This window comes from Fusarium odoratissimum (genome assembly GCF_000260195.1).
Source record: "Fusarium odoratissimum NRRL 54006 unplaced genomic scaffold supercont1.4, whole genome shotgun sequence".
Classification (NCBI taxonomy): Eukaryota; Fungi; Ascomycota; class Sordariomycetes; order Hypocreales; family Nectriaceae; genus Fusarium; species Fusarium odoratissimum.
Window position 1 is genome coordinate 829,414 of NW_022158690.1, and position 12,554 is coordinate 841,967.

Genomic DNA, 12,554 nt, shown 5'->3' on the forward strand with positions numbered 1-12,554 from the left:
CCCCGCTAAATTCTCGTTGTGCCGCCTGAAGCCTGGGTTTAGTGGAACGTGATTGGGCAATCTTATCTAAGTGCGAGACGACCTTTGGTAGGCTCCACTTAGGAAGTCAATATCCAATATCGTCACTTTCCGACAAGCAGCTGGATACCCGACCCTTTATCCTTCGCTCATTTCCATGGTCATGTTTCGCTTCGAGACTGACAAGATCATCTGCTAAATCGGCTTGGATTATATGGTTCTCTCACCCTCATACAGAAAACTCAGCGGCTTCGTTTGGTCCTCCTACCGATCAGGAATCAGCCAAATCCTATACCATCCGCTCCCTAACACTATTAACTTTCCACAACTTGCCCGATGGCATTGCAGACTGTAGCCTGCACAGCGCTCCAGTTCTTCAAGGGACGCTGATGACCGAGGATTGGCAAAGCCAGTTATATACGACCTTCTTCGTCGAGCATCGACAATGGCCCAGTTTACTCGCGCCGTCGATTCAACAGCAACCCCTGCGATCCAGCTCCTGAAGATCTCAGCCCGACCGTTGACAATTCCGAATCGCTTCGCACATACAGACGCGTTGCAGCGAGCACGAAGGAATTCTAGACATATTGATTATACCCGGCTTACGACGTTCTATTCGACATGCGCGACATGGACCGGGAGTTCGCGACAGGCTCGGCTAACAGGTCCGGGATCGCAACTCGGTTTATTCTCACCGCTGGCAGTTGAAACATACGGTACACGAGGATTCCATACCTACTTTGTGACGCATCTACCTTCATCATCTGTCCATCCCGACTCTCGCCCTCGTGGGCCTGGTCATAAACTTCCTCGCGATGCTGCGACCCCTCACACCCCAAGCTCTGGCCCAGTCCCCGCTGTCGCCCCGCCTTATATCCCGTCAACCCGAGACCTGACTGTGGTGCGCATTCCCATGCGGAGGGCGAAACACCATCTTGGTGTCGCGACAGATCGAGGAAGTCGTCCCTACAATGAAGATCGAGAACAGGCTGGCACCATCAGCCTTCCGGCCTTCGCGAAGAGGGCACCCAGGAGTGTGCAACAAAAACCAGGGGAAGCTACAGCGGCGGATAGTGCTTGGGGAGACCCTCAAATCTTCTACTTTGGCGTTTTCGATGGCCATGGTGGAACCGAATGCGCAGATTTCGTCCGGGACGAGCTGCCGGGTTATATAGAAAAAGCCTCGGAAGAGTTCGGCCTGCAGAGCAGCTTGCGGAAGAGGAAACCTGGTCGTGAGGGCATCCATAACCATCACCATGATCATAAGCACAAACAAAGTCGTCCATCACAGCCGATTCAGTCGACTAAGAGCCCCTCAACAAAACGTGAGGCGCTCGACGCTGTGCCCATGAAGGGACCAGAGGAGGTTAAAAGCGAAATGAATGTCCCCAGCGCAAGCAATGGTGGCCTCTCCGATAAACCAGTACACGGGGAGCGAATACACAGCGCAGCCTCGCCGGCTGCCCCAGTCTCAGACCTGGCCAAAGCGATTCGTATGGAGAAAAACTTGGTCAAGGAGTACAGAGAAACCATTGGTGGCTATTTCAGGCGCTTTCACCCTGAACACTTTGTTCTCTCGCGAGATGACAACCCAGGTGAAAGCCACAAGATCACGATAGAATCAGTTCTCACATACGCCTTCCTGCGCGCTGATCTCGATTTTGTGTCTGCGCAAGCTCGAAAGATAGACCCCAACGATACCAAAGGTGCTGATACTCCTGTTAATAACGATGAAGTCTTCGGCCACCCATCCACCCCCTCTGGTCATGGCATAGGAGGCCCGGAGCGCTTTAAAGGCGGCTCGACGGCTTCTGTAGTACTTATCTCTACTCCAACGCCTGCCCCATTTTGGCACCCAGCTGCCCAGTCCACGTTGTTATGCGCCCATGTTGGCGACAGTCGAATCCTTCTTTGCGATACCGCCACTGGTTTAGCACAGCCTCTAACATCTGATCACCACCCTAGTACCCCCACCGAAAGCCGCCGGTTGCGACGCTATGCACCTGCTGGGTCAATGGTTTCTGGCGATAGTTTCGGCGAGGAGCGCATTGCAGGCCTAGCCAACAGTCGTGCATTCGGAGACATGGGGAGTAAGCGCATTGGAGTCTCAGCTGAACCAGAGCTTACACGAGTTGAGATGGGCCCTGCCCAGTATTCATTCCTTGTGCTGATGACTGATGGCATCTCTGGTACTCTAAGCGACCAAGAGATCGTCGATGTTGTCAAGGAGGCCCGTACGCCTGAAGATGGAGCTCGAAATATCGTTAAATACGCTACTGAAGTTTCCTCCGACGGCGATAACGCAACATGCCAAGTCGTCCGTCTGGGTGGTTGGGAGCGTCGATCTGAAGGCGGACTCGGCAGCTTGGGTACCAAGGAAATTCGCGATGCACGCATTGCAGAAGCTCAAGATCCAAGACGAGGAAAGAGGTAGTCGCACTACATCATCACGAGAAGACGTTTTTGTTTGGATATATGGTAGGGGAGTGGGAGTCTTTCAATGGTAGGATAGCGGGCCAGAATCTAAGATGGAGCATTCGGCTTTGTTATTCAACTTGGGCATGTCAGCTTCTTTTATTCTCATTTGTACTGCATGGGATTAGGAGTTCTCAGGATTAACAGATGGCGACATAGCGTGCGCTCAGGGAGCAGCATCACTTGGGCTATATCGCTTTGATACCCAGCCAAGATGGTAGATATGCAGCGTTATATTAACGAGCATGTACGGTATTTCCAAAAATCTTGCTATTGAGGAAGTAAACACATCTTTAGTGCAACAAAAAACCGGCTGCCTCTTCTCCCCTGGGTATTGGATATCAAAACGGCCGTTACCAATTCATCTCAGCCTTTATTCTTGGCTGACCCTAAAAGTTCCTTATCCAATCCCCTAGTCCGTGGTCGTATATATCATTCCTTCCTTACGTTTTTGACCTTGCGTCTAATCCAATCCTTCTAGTAACCGTGTCGTGAACCAGGGTATTGACCCCATCCAGGAGGTTGCTGACCAGGAGGCGGTCCACCGTAGCCCTGCTGACCGTATGGAGGATACTGAGGCGCACCGTATCCCGGGCCGCCGTATTGTTGAGGGGGAGGAGCCCCATACTGACCTGGGGGAGGACCGCCATATTGACCTGGGGGAGTTCCGTACTGAGGTTGAGGGGGTCCCCCATAACCACCACCATACGGAGGCTGGGGTGGAGGAGCACCATATCCACCTTGCTGAGAGTGCCCCGAGTTGGAAGCTGCGTAGTTGGGGTTCTGACCGTACTCAAACGAAGACTGGCTTGGCGGTGCAGGAGAGCTCGAGAGGTAGCCTGCAGCTGGATTACCATCTTTACCCTCCAACGAGTCAAGATCGCGGGTCTTGACTTGAGACCACAAGGATCCTGCAACCTTGCCATGTCCAGCATTAGCCATATCGCCAAATGTCCCATGGTTGCAGCCACCACCACCACCAATACTGCGGCTGTTGCCTTGGACTTGGTTAAGAATGTGGTTCTTGTGATTCTTGACAGAGTCGGAGGAGAGAAGATGAGCAAGCTCGTGGCGGCGGGGGTGCTCGTCAGCCCACTTCTTGACAGTCTTGAACATGTCACGTTGGATCTCGATATGGTCGTCGCGAGCAGCAGGGTGGTGGAACGCACGGAGGACGTCGTTGACGACTTCGTCGACAGAGACGCCAGTGTTTTCCCAAGCATAGAGGACGCGACTAGGATGGTTAGCTATGATAGTTATTGCGGGATAGTGAGTGGGGTTGGCTTACGGAACTGTGTACTGGAGAATGGTAGCGGCGATACGCCCAGCACATGAGTTCAGAATGTTGGTGAAATGGTCCTTGGATAACATGGAGTGAGTAGGATCAGAGCACTGGGGATTGTCCCAAGGCTCATATTGAGATTTAGCGCTGGCCGTGATGACGCCGGAAGAACCGTCCTTAAGAACCTTTGAGACCTGGTTGATGATAGGTCGGATGAAAGGAGCAAGAAGACCCAAGATGAAGGCAGTGAGGGTCTCGCTAATCTTCTCAAGAAGTTTCTCAAGGCCAGGGACCTTGGCAATACCGCGGCTGATGGCCTTGACAATTTTGTCGCGGAACTCGAGAATAGGATAGATCTTGCGGGCTGTCTCAACAGGGTCGAAATCGGGACTCATGCCGGGAACTTGGTTAGCATTGTCACGAGAGAGGTCACCGCGGGTCTGCTGGTAGCTCATGTTGCGCTGCTCTTGGGCTTCAGAGCTGGCCTTCAGGTCTCGAGCCTGAGCGGCGAATCCGTCACCGACACCGGGAAGCTTTGAAACCAAGCCGATGAAATCAGAGGGACTGGACTTGATTCCAAGGAAACCTCCAAGTAGGGATCGTTCACCACCGCCACCACCACCAGATCGGTTGGAAGCGCCCTCGGCGTTCTTGAGTGCAACATCGACTTCGTCAACCTCAGACTGCGTGAAGTGATCCGAGGCTTCTCCAATGACGGAATGCAAGAAGTCGACGGCGCCAAATGTGCCAGTCACAAGGGGATATACGCGCTTTCCATGGAGATGGATCTCGGTATGCGCACCGCAATGGGGGAACACAGAGTGGTAGCCAAGCTCTCGAAGGGCAAGCTCACAGTAGTTGCTGTGGGCACTGAAGTCTTCCATGGTGTGCAGCGCCTGACCAAGACATCTCAAAGCCTCGCAGAGGTCATCTTCGTTTCCTTTCTTGGAACCGCTGGTGTAAAGACGACCATAGTGGATGCTTCTGGCGAAGCTGTATCGCAGATAAGCGGCGCTGGTTGCCCAATTTCCATTCTCGTTTGCGATATAGTTTTTCATGCCCGTCCGAGAGTCGATTTCGGTTTCTATTTTCTCGACGGGCCCTCGCAAACGTTTATCAAAAGTCCGCGCATCAACTCCATCTCCGTAACCGAGAGGATTGTCGATGTGCTCTTCTGGACGATAGACGCCGAGACGGTCCGCGGTAACTTCGAATTCGCCGGTAGCATAGCCGTGAGCCATAAAAGAGAGAACCCAAACCTGTCGATCATGTAAGCATCAAAGAGAGTCATCGGTGGCGCAAAGCAGCGGGCTCATACAAGAATGCGAATAGTCTCGGCATTGACACCCTTCAAACTGCCGATATCAACGGCCTGAGAATAGTCGCGTAACCAATTTCCAAAGTAGGTACGTTTGATAAGCATAGAAGTCCATTTCTTTCCGTGAAGGAAGGCGATCGTCTCGAGCATATCCTCAATGTCTGAAAATGATGTGAGCAACGCGATGTAACGGGATCGATATGGAGGGGTAATTTACCTCCATGGCGCCAGTTGTGACCTTCGACCTATGCGCGTGTCAATAGGAGGGAGAGAATTTGCCGTGGGTGAGGTCTAATACTGACCTGAGCAATTGAAGGAATGTTTCCAGCACCGAAGGCTTCAGCTTTGCCGGGAAGCAGGATGAGGCATACTGCGATCAGCAGTAACCACGAACCCCGCGGCATGGAGAATGACGGCATGGTAAGTTAGTGATGCAGCCCTATGGCGGGGTTGTTCAGCAAGGGGCGTAATGCGAGTAGAGTCCAAAAGGTCTAGAGGATAGGTAACAAGATAAAGGACAAAGGTATGGTCGCAGCAAAAGGCCAAGAGGAGGTTTAAAAACTTGATATGCCAAGAGAGGAAGAGAGTGAGTGTGACATGCAGATTAGGTAGTCGACCTAGTAGAGCAGGTCACACTGATGACGGGATTTGTTGTGGCTGGGCTTGGGGTTCGTTGCTAGGAGGGAGGGAGTAAGAAGTGGCTCCAGCTTTCAGCTCCCGAAGGCGATTCCTGATTAGCATTGGACGTGGCGCTGATTGGGCTGATGGGATTTCCGCTTCAGGCACATGCTAAGCAAAAGCCTAGGCTAAGATTGGGTAGCAAACGGTTGGGCGAGAGGCCTCTCCTGGACTCGAACTTGACTCTATATTCGAGTTGATTGCGCAGCTCAACCCACCACTTGTGGCTCGGCAATTGAAGATGAGGCTCAGCCAGACAATACGTAAACATGTCTTGGCGTTACAATTCCAAAGGCTTGTTAATATTAAGTTGAAATACGATATAATCCATTCTAGAGATAAGACGTGAATGTCGACCCTGTCAAAGGGAGGCCAGAGAACTTATCACCTCTACCTATTCTAAGTGACAAAAAGACTTTGGTAAATCTAGTACAGGCTCAGGTGACTTTGGACTAATTGTTTTTGGGACCTGAGCTTATGATCAGAAGCTTTCTTGCTCCTTGAGGCCTGTGTAGAAAGCGAAGTCCTAGCTAGGCACTTACCTATCCAATGCTGACGTTTATTGCTGACTTCCAAGGTTGTTAGGTGGTGGTAAGAGGACTGCCCACTTACACCCATCTTCAACAGCATTTTCTTGCAATCAAGTAAATCAATGAAATTTGCCAAATGGGATATGTTTCAAGAGTTCAGTTGCCTCTTATCCATTTTCAGTTTCAGCCTCACTTGTAAATGGCTTGGTCTAGTCATTTACAAATAGAAGACTTGACTGGCATCGTGAGCTCTGTATTTGGGTAAATCGACTAAGGACATCATACATCACGGACTCTGCGCAGATGTCACACTTTTACTTTTTAAGTACTGTGACATGATCCTCTCCTATCCTGAAAGGCCCGCTCATGTTCTCAAGGTCGCACGGTATGCTGTGGAAGAACCAGTAGTTAGATGAGCTTGAGGTTTTGTTTGGTGGAGCTCATCTAGTAAAGGAGATCCGGCTTCTTCGGAAAATAATCCTTGGCAGTACAATGCAGTAATCGGAGCATACGGGTCACTGAGATTCCGATGTTGTCTGAAAAGCAGCCATTCATTGTCCCCGCTAAGGAGATGAATAGGAATTCGTAAGCCCATTGATCGACTGATCGATAGACTTTTCGGTCCCGAATTACCCAGATAGGACAGATAACATAAGCGAAAAGTAAATAATGTACATCATCTGAGTGCCTGAACGCTGACATTTGGATACGAATATTACGATTACGATGTATAGAGTGTATGAAGTGTATAAAAAACCTACCTCACAGTGCACGATGATATCGAGTCTTGCATGTGATGTTGCAATGTCCATTACAGAATGCCAGATTGTTGTTACTTGGTAAATCTCGATCTACTTTCAGCATTGACAAGCTCAGCTAGGCGTCAATTGCATGGAATTAGGGACCGTGTTACCATCACTAACACTTGATCATTTACTTCAACCTCAATCACTCAAGGACCAATCGTCCACCGCTAATTTCAATATAAACACTGTCTTATTTGTCGTTCCGGCAAATACTCTGATATCAGGTCTTGTATCCCGAATGTTGTGGCATGTTTTATGGTCATTGTAGCGCCACTCTTCTACTAACACGGATGGGGATCCTCATTAAAAAAAATATCCCCTGGATGGACCCCTGTGCGGCGACTTTCACTTGCCGCTCACGCCGCCCTTTCATTCATTCCCTTGACCGTTTGATATTAAACCTTTTTTAACTTAATCCCTAACCCTCCTCCCAAGGCTTCAATCATTCTATCCTCCACTCTCCTTCAGCTTCCCTCCTTTTTCAATCCTCCTTGGTTGTCGACAAGGAGCACCTCTGCTTGTGCGCTGCTTCAATCGCATTGCCTCCCAATCCTCATCTCGACCCGTACGTTCCGACCGCTGCTTCAACAAAATGCCTGGACGTACTCTACCAACTTTCACTCGCGCTGAGGTCGAGGCGCATAACTCTGGTGACTCCTGCTATGTCACCATCGGCAACAAGGTCTACGATATCACCGATTTTGTTGAGGATCATCCTGGCGGTCCCGAATATATTCTCGAATACGCCGGTCGCGATATCGAAGAGATCCTCAAAGATTCTGATTCTCATACACACTCTGACTCTGCCTACGAGATTCTCGACGAGAACCTTGTTGGATTTCTCGTCTCTGAAAAGGCTGTAAATGGACACGCCAACGGAAAGGCCAACGGTAACGGAAACGCAAAGCTACCCAATGGTGAAGCCAACGGAGAGGCCAATGGCTCAGTCCACCCCCGAACCGGAATGTCTTGCGCGGAGGACTTGAGCAAGGATACAGACTATAACTTGGACTACAAGAAGAACAAGTTCCTCGACCTGAACCGACCCCTCTTCCCCCAGATCTGGTTCGGCGGTTTCTCCAAAGAATTCTATCTTGATCAGGTCCATCGCCCTCGCCACTACAAGGGAGGCCAGTCTGCGCCTCTGTTTGGCAACTTCCTTGAGCCTCTTTCCAAGACCGCCTGGTGGGTTGTTCCTATGGTCTGGCTGCCTTGCGTCGCGTACGGTACCTGGGTTGCTTCTCAAGGTTTTGACAACCAGCTCTTTACCGTGGGCTACTGGCTATTTGGCGTGTTCTTCTGGACCATCATTGAATATGTCCTGCATCGCTTCCTGTTCCATCTTGACTAGTATGCTTCCCAATCATTTACTCCTGAGCTTGCCGCTAACTTTTATAGCTACCTGCCTGACAACCGTGTTGGAATCACACTTCATTTCATCCTTCACGGCATCCATCATTATCTCCCTATGGACAAGTATCGTCTTGTTATGCCTCCTACGCTCTTCGCTGCTTTGGCCGCTCCTTTCTGGAAGTTTGCACATGCTGTACTCTTCCACAACTGGTATGCTGCTACTGCAGCCTACTGTGGCGGCATCTTCGGATACGTCTGCTACGATCTCACACATTACTTCCTTCACCACCAAGACCTTCCTCTGTGGTACAAGGAACTCAAGAAGTACCATCTTGCTCACCACTTCCTTGACTATGAACTCGGTTTCGGTGTGACGAGCAAGTTCTGGGACAGTGTGTTTGGTACTGAGCTGATCTACAACACCAAGAAGACGAAATAAGTCTGTAATAATGCACGAAATCTGCCTGGCGCAAAGAGAACCAATTCAAGCCAGGACACGGTATATATCTGTCTTGCTTTCATAGTAGTTGGTGAACACTGGGTTGTACGGAGCAGTCATGATTTTATGGATGGTAACGAACATGGTGGTCACTGACATTAATGGCGATGAATCATTCTCATAAATAGTTTTAATGGTTGGGACTGGTTTGCCCAATGGGTCGGTCTATTCTTGGACAGAGTTACTTTAATAATAAACCCTTTGATGGATATTTTCTGCTTCTCTGCTTCACTGTATCAATGCGGCATTGCCGACGTGGTGGCTGCGGTACTCGCCACGTGTCTCGTCACGTGCAAGCCAGACGCTTGGGACTTTCCGTCCAGCCAAAAGCTTGACCCATCAGGAGTTTTCAAGGCAACCTCCCCCCAACAAATTTCCCACCCGACGACAGTAATTATCAAATCACCCGGCGGAAGAAACTCACGAGCAAACATATACCTGGTGCTAAATCACCAACGAGTCCCAAATCGGAGTTTTACCAGACTTACACAGACATCATGGCTACCTTGGACGTGGAAGCACTCCTGGACGCCACCGCGAAGGATACCTCTGAACAGAAGACTAAGAGCCCTGTGGAGGATAGAACGCGAGACGAGCCCGAACGGAGGGATAGGGAACGTGATCGTGACCGTGATAGAGACGGAAGTCGACATCGCGACCGCGATCATGGGCGACGCCGAGATCGTAGGGACAGCCCCAACCGAAGCCGCAGGGGTACACCCGATGTAGGAACGCCTCGAAGCGATGCTGGAAGTCATAAAAGTAGGAGGAGAAGCCGCAGCCGTGATAGCGACCGCCGTCACTCACGCCGAAACAGAGATGGTGATTACTACAGAGGTGGACGACGTTCACGTTCACGATCTCGCTCTCCTTACCGCCATTACCGCCCCCGTGACGACCGGGATCACCGTGACCGCAGAGACCGTGACCGAAGAAACCGTGATTATGGACGCGGTCGCGACGACGAACGTCGCGAAACCAAGCGTGAAGAAGGCAACCCCCAGCTTACCGAGGACGAAAGAGATCGTCGCACTGTTTTTGTGCAGCAACTTGCCGCTCGTCTGCGCACTCGCGAGCTGAAGGAATTCTTTGAGAAGGTTGGACCTGTCAATGAGGCTCAAATTGTCAAGGACCGTATTAGCCAAAGATCCAAGGGGTAAGCCGAGCTAAACCTATTCTAGAGTCTAATCGCTAACAATATGCAGAGTTGGTTATGTCGAGTTCAAAAATGAGGAATCCGTTACTCAGGCTCTTCAACTTACTGGACAGAAGCTTTTAGGTATTCCTGTCATCGTACAAGTCACAGAAGCCGAGAAAAACCGGCAAGCCCGAAACCCTGAAGCTTCGGGACCTCACCCCAATTCTATCCCTTTCCACCGCCTTTATGTCGGCAACATTCACTTCAACGTCACCGAGCAAGACTTGCAGGCTGTTTTTGAGCCATTCGGTGAGCTTGAATTCGTTCAACTCCAAAAAGATGAGAACGGCCGCAGCCGCGGCTATGGCTTTGTCCAGTAAGTTCCTTTATCCATTCACTGTACTATTCACTGACGTTCCCAGGTTCCGTGATGCTGGTCAGGCACGAGAGGCACTGGAGAAGATGAACGGCTTTGATCTAGCCGGACGTCCTATCCGTGTTGGACTCGGAAACGATAAGTTTACCCCTGAGAGTACTGCCAACATGTTGCAGAGATTTTCCGGACAGAATCAAAACCAGAACTTCCAAGGTTCAGCTTTCTCTGGTTCCGGCGGACGAGGCCCTCAGTCCTCAACCTTCGACCGAGCTGGCGGTCGAGACAATGAGAAGACTGGAGGTGCTAGTGCTCTTGATGACACCGATGTCGCTGGTGTGAACTTTAACAACTATAGTCGCGATGCATTGATGAGGAAACTCGCCCGAACCGATGATAGCGCCACCAACGGCCATGACGAGCGCCAGGTGCTTAAACCTAAGACGGAGACGAAGCCATTGCCTGTTAATGTCAACATGGCCAGTCGCTGTGTTGTGTTGCACAACATGTTTGATCCTGAAGAGTACGTATCTCCGCCATCTCACTTTGAACAAATGCTGACAATTCACAGAGAGGAGGGCACCGATTGGGTCAAGGAGCTCGAGGACGATGTTCGTCAAGAGGCCGAGAGCAAGTATGGACATGTCGTTCACATCTCGGCTGACCCCAACTCCAAGGGTGACATCTATCTCAAATTTGACAAAGTCCAGGGCGGCGAGAATGCCATCAAGGGCCTAAATGGCCGATACTTCGGCGGACGAATGATCGACGCGTCACCTGTTGTAGATGCCGTCTACAGCAGTTTGTTCTCACGTACCCGGGCAATCTAAGCTAATTTTTGGCTTGTCAACAACGCTCTCTAGGACTCTCGCAGGTTAGCAGAGTCCATATCAACTGGCTGAAGAGCACCACTAAGAATTCCTGGTGATCAACAGACTTGAAGTCTCCGCTTTTTCCGGAATTCCTCCGTTGTCATCTATATACGATCCTCGACATGACTCCCATCAAAAATTACGACTCTCATCTCACACATCAAGGTTTTCAAGTTTCGAAACATCACATATCTTTTTAACCAAATCACGGTGTCGCAGGTTTCCGCCCCATATCCCGACCTACCATATCTGGACCCGATGCGCACGCGCTCTCTCATCCGGATCAATGATCGAACTCCAGGTTCAGCACTCGTTTAGTCTCAAGGACCTTTGCTGATGTCTGTACCCTAGGAAGTCTTCCCCTTTTGATCGAGAAGGGGCAGCAACCCAGTTTTGCACCTTTATTATCTGAATAGTTTGTTACAATATAGAATGTCTTGAGAGTGATGATTGCTTATCCTTATTGTGACCATGTACATTGATATACAAAAGGTGAGGGAGATATGAAACCTGGTCATTGCTTTACTGATAATGCCCAGTGCCCCTCATCAATGCATCTCCTGCTTCATAACGGACGGGCGCGCCCTGTGTGTGATATCTACAGAGGATGTCGATTCACTAAGAGCAAAGTACCTAAGGAGAAGAGAGGAATGCTCTTGGGTCTAGTATAAGTCTGACGGTGTTCTCGAAGTCTCGTGTAGTGTCGAAAACAGCGGATGTGACTCTCTTTGCCCTGACTCCTGATATACTTCCATCATAAACTCAATTTGACTGGGACGCGCTCCGTGATACTAGTCAAACTGCATTGCTTGAACATATCAGCCTGTTTCAATTTCACTCTGTCTCATCCCTTCACCTATTGTTTTGCCGAGTGTTCGTCTCGATCTTTGTTTCCGAGTCTCATCTGGCTGATTGTCTACTCCTTCTCTTGGCCCTTGAGTCAGGCGCCATAGCAAGTGCTATTGTTTCCGGGGAACTCTCCTTAAAATGCCCCATTGACCACTCTTAGCAAGGTTTTAATCTCCAACCTTGTTGAATCAGGCCGGACCCGGGTTCCTGAGCTGCAGGAGTTGCTGGTCACTGGCAGTGCCAGTGCCAGTGCCAGTGCCAGGTAACCGAGTAGTCAGTCGCCTCGAAAGGGAACTATTTAGGAGAATATGTTTCAGGACCCCTATGGTTCTCTCTATCTATTTCTAATCCAGTAACTTCTGG

General features: G+C 50.2%; 4 protein-coding genes across 8 annotated transcripts; 3 read left to right on the forward strand and 1 right to left on the reverse strand.

Moving 5' to 3' along the window:
* Positions 1-55: 55 nt before the first annotated feature.
* Positions 56-5,960, reverse strand: FOIG_03428 (uncharacterized protein). Of its 2 annotated transcripts, XM_031201285.1 has the most exons (5): positions 5,396-5,822; positions 5,311-5,338; positions 5,094-5,254; positions 3,782-5,034; positions 56-3,727 (listed from the first exon to the last, which is right to left on the reverse strand). In XM_031201285.1, exons 1-5 carry the CDS (start codon positions 5,510-5,512, stop codon positions 2,971-2,973), a joined length of 2,316 nt encoding a protein of 771 aa, XP_031068809.1. In that variant the 5' UTR covers positions 5,513-5,822; the 3' UTR covers positions 56-2,970. The 2 variants fall into 2 exon arrangements, with proteins under 2 accessions (XP_031068809.1, XP_031068810.1); XM_031201286.1 differs by having other exon boundaries at positions 5,094-5,338; positions 5,396-5,960.
* On the forward strand, positions 75-2,916 carry FOIG_03429 (uncharacterized protein). The gene has a single exon (XM_031201287.1). It carries the CDS (start codon positions 464-466, stop codon positions 2,450-2,452), a length of 1,989 nt encoding a protein of 662 aa, XP_031068811.1. The 5' UTR covers positions 75-463; the 3' UTR covers positions 2,453-2,916.
* Positions 5,961-7,052: 1,092 nt separating the features above from the next.
* On the forward strand, positions 7,053-9,231 carry FOIG_03430 (cytochrome P450 oxidoreductase). Its single transcript, XM_031201288.1, has 2 exons — positions 7,053-8,457; positions 8,506-9,231. The coding sequence occupies exons 1-2, from the start codon at positions 7,700-7,702 to the stop codon at positions 8,897-8,899; spliced, it is 1,152 nt and encodes a 383-aa protein (XP_031068812.1). The 5' UTR covers positions 7,053-7,699; the 3' UTR covers positions 8,900-9,231.
* An 8-nt stretch (positions 9,232-9,239) lies between these two features.
* FOIG_03431 (uncharacterized protein) lies at positions 9,240-12,343 on the forward strand. Of its 4 annotated transcripts, XM_031201292.1 has the most exons (6): positions 9,240-10,115; positions 10,165-10,473; positions 10,520-10,993; positions 11,042-11,344; positions 11,406-11,834; positions 11,882-12,343. In XM_031201292.1, the coding sequence occupies exons 1-4, from the start codon at positions 9,457-9,459 to the stop codon at positions 11,298-11,300; spliced, it is 1,701 nt and encodes a 566-aa protein (XP_031068816.1). In that variant the 5' UTR covers positions 9,240-9,456; the 3' UTR covers positions 11,301-11,344; positions 11,406-11,834; positions 11,882-12,343. The 4 variants fall into 4 exon arrangements, with proteins under 4 accessions (XP_031068816.1, XP_031068814.1, XP_031068815.1 ...); XM_031201290.1 differs by having other exon boundaries at positions 11,042-11,834; XM_031201291.1 differs by having other exon boundaries at positions 11,406-12,343.
* Positions 12,344-12,554: the final 211 nt, after the last annotated feature.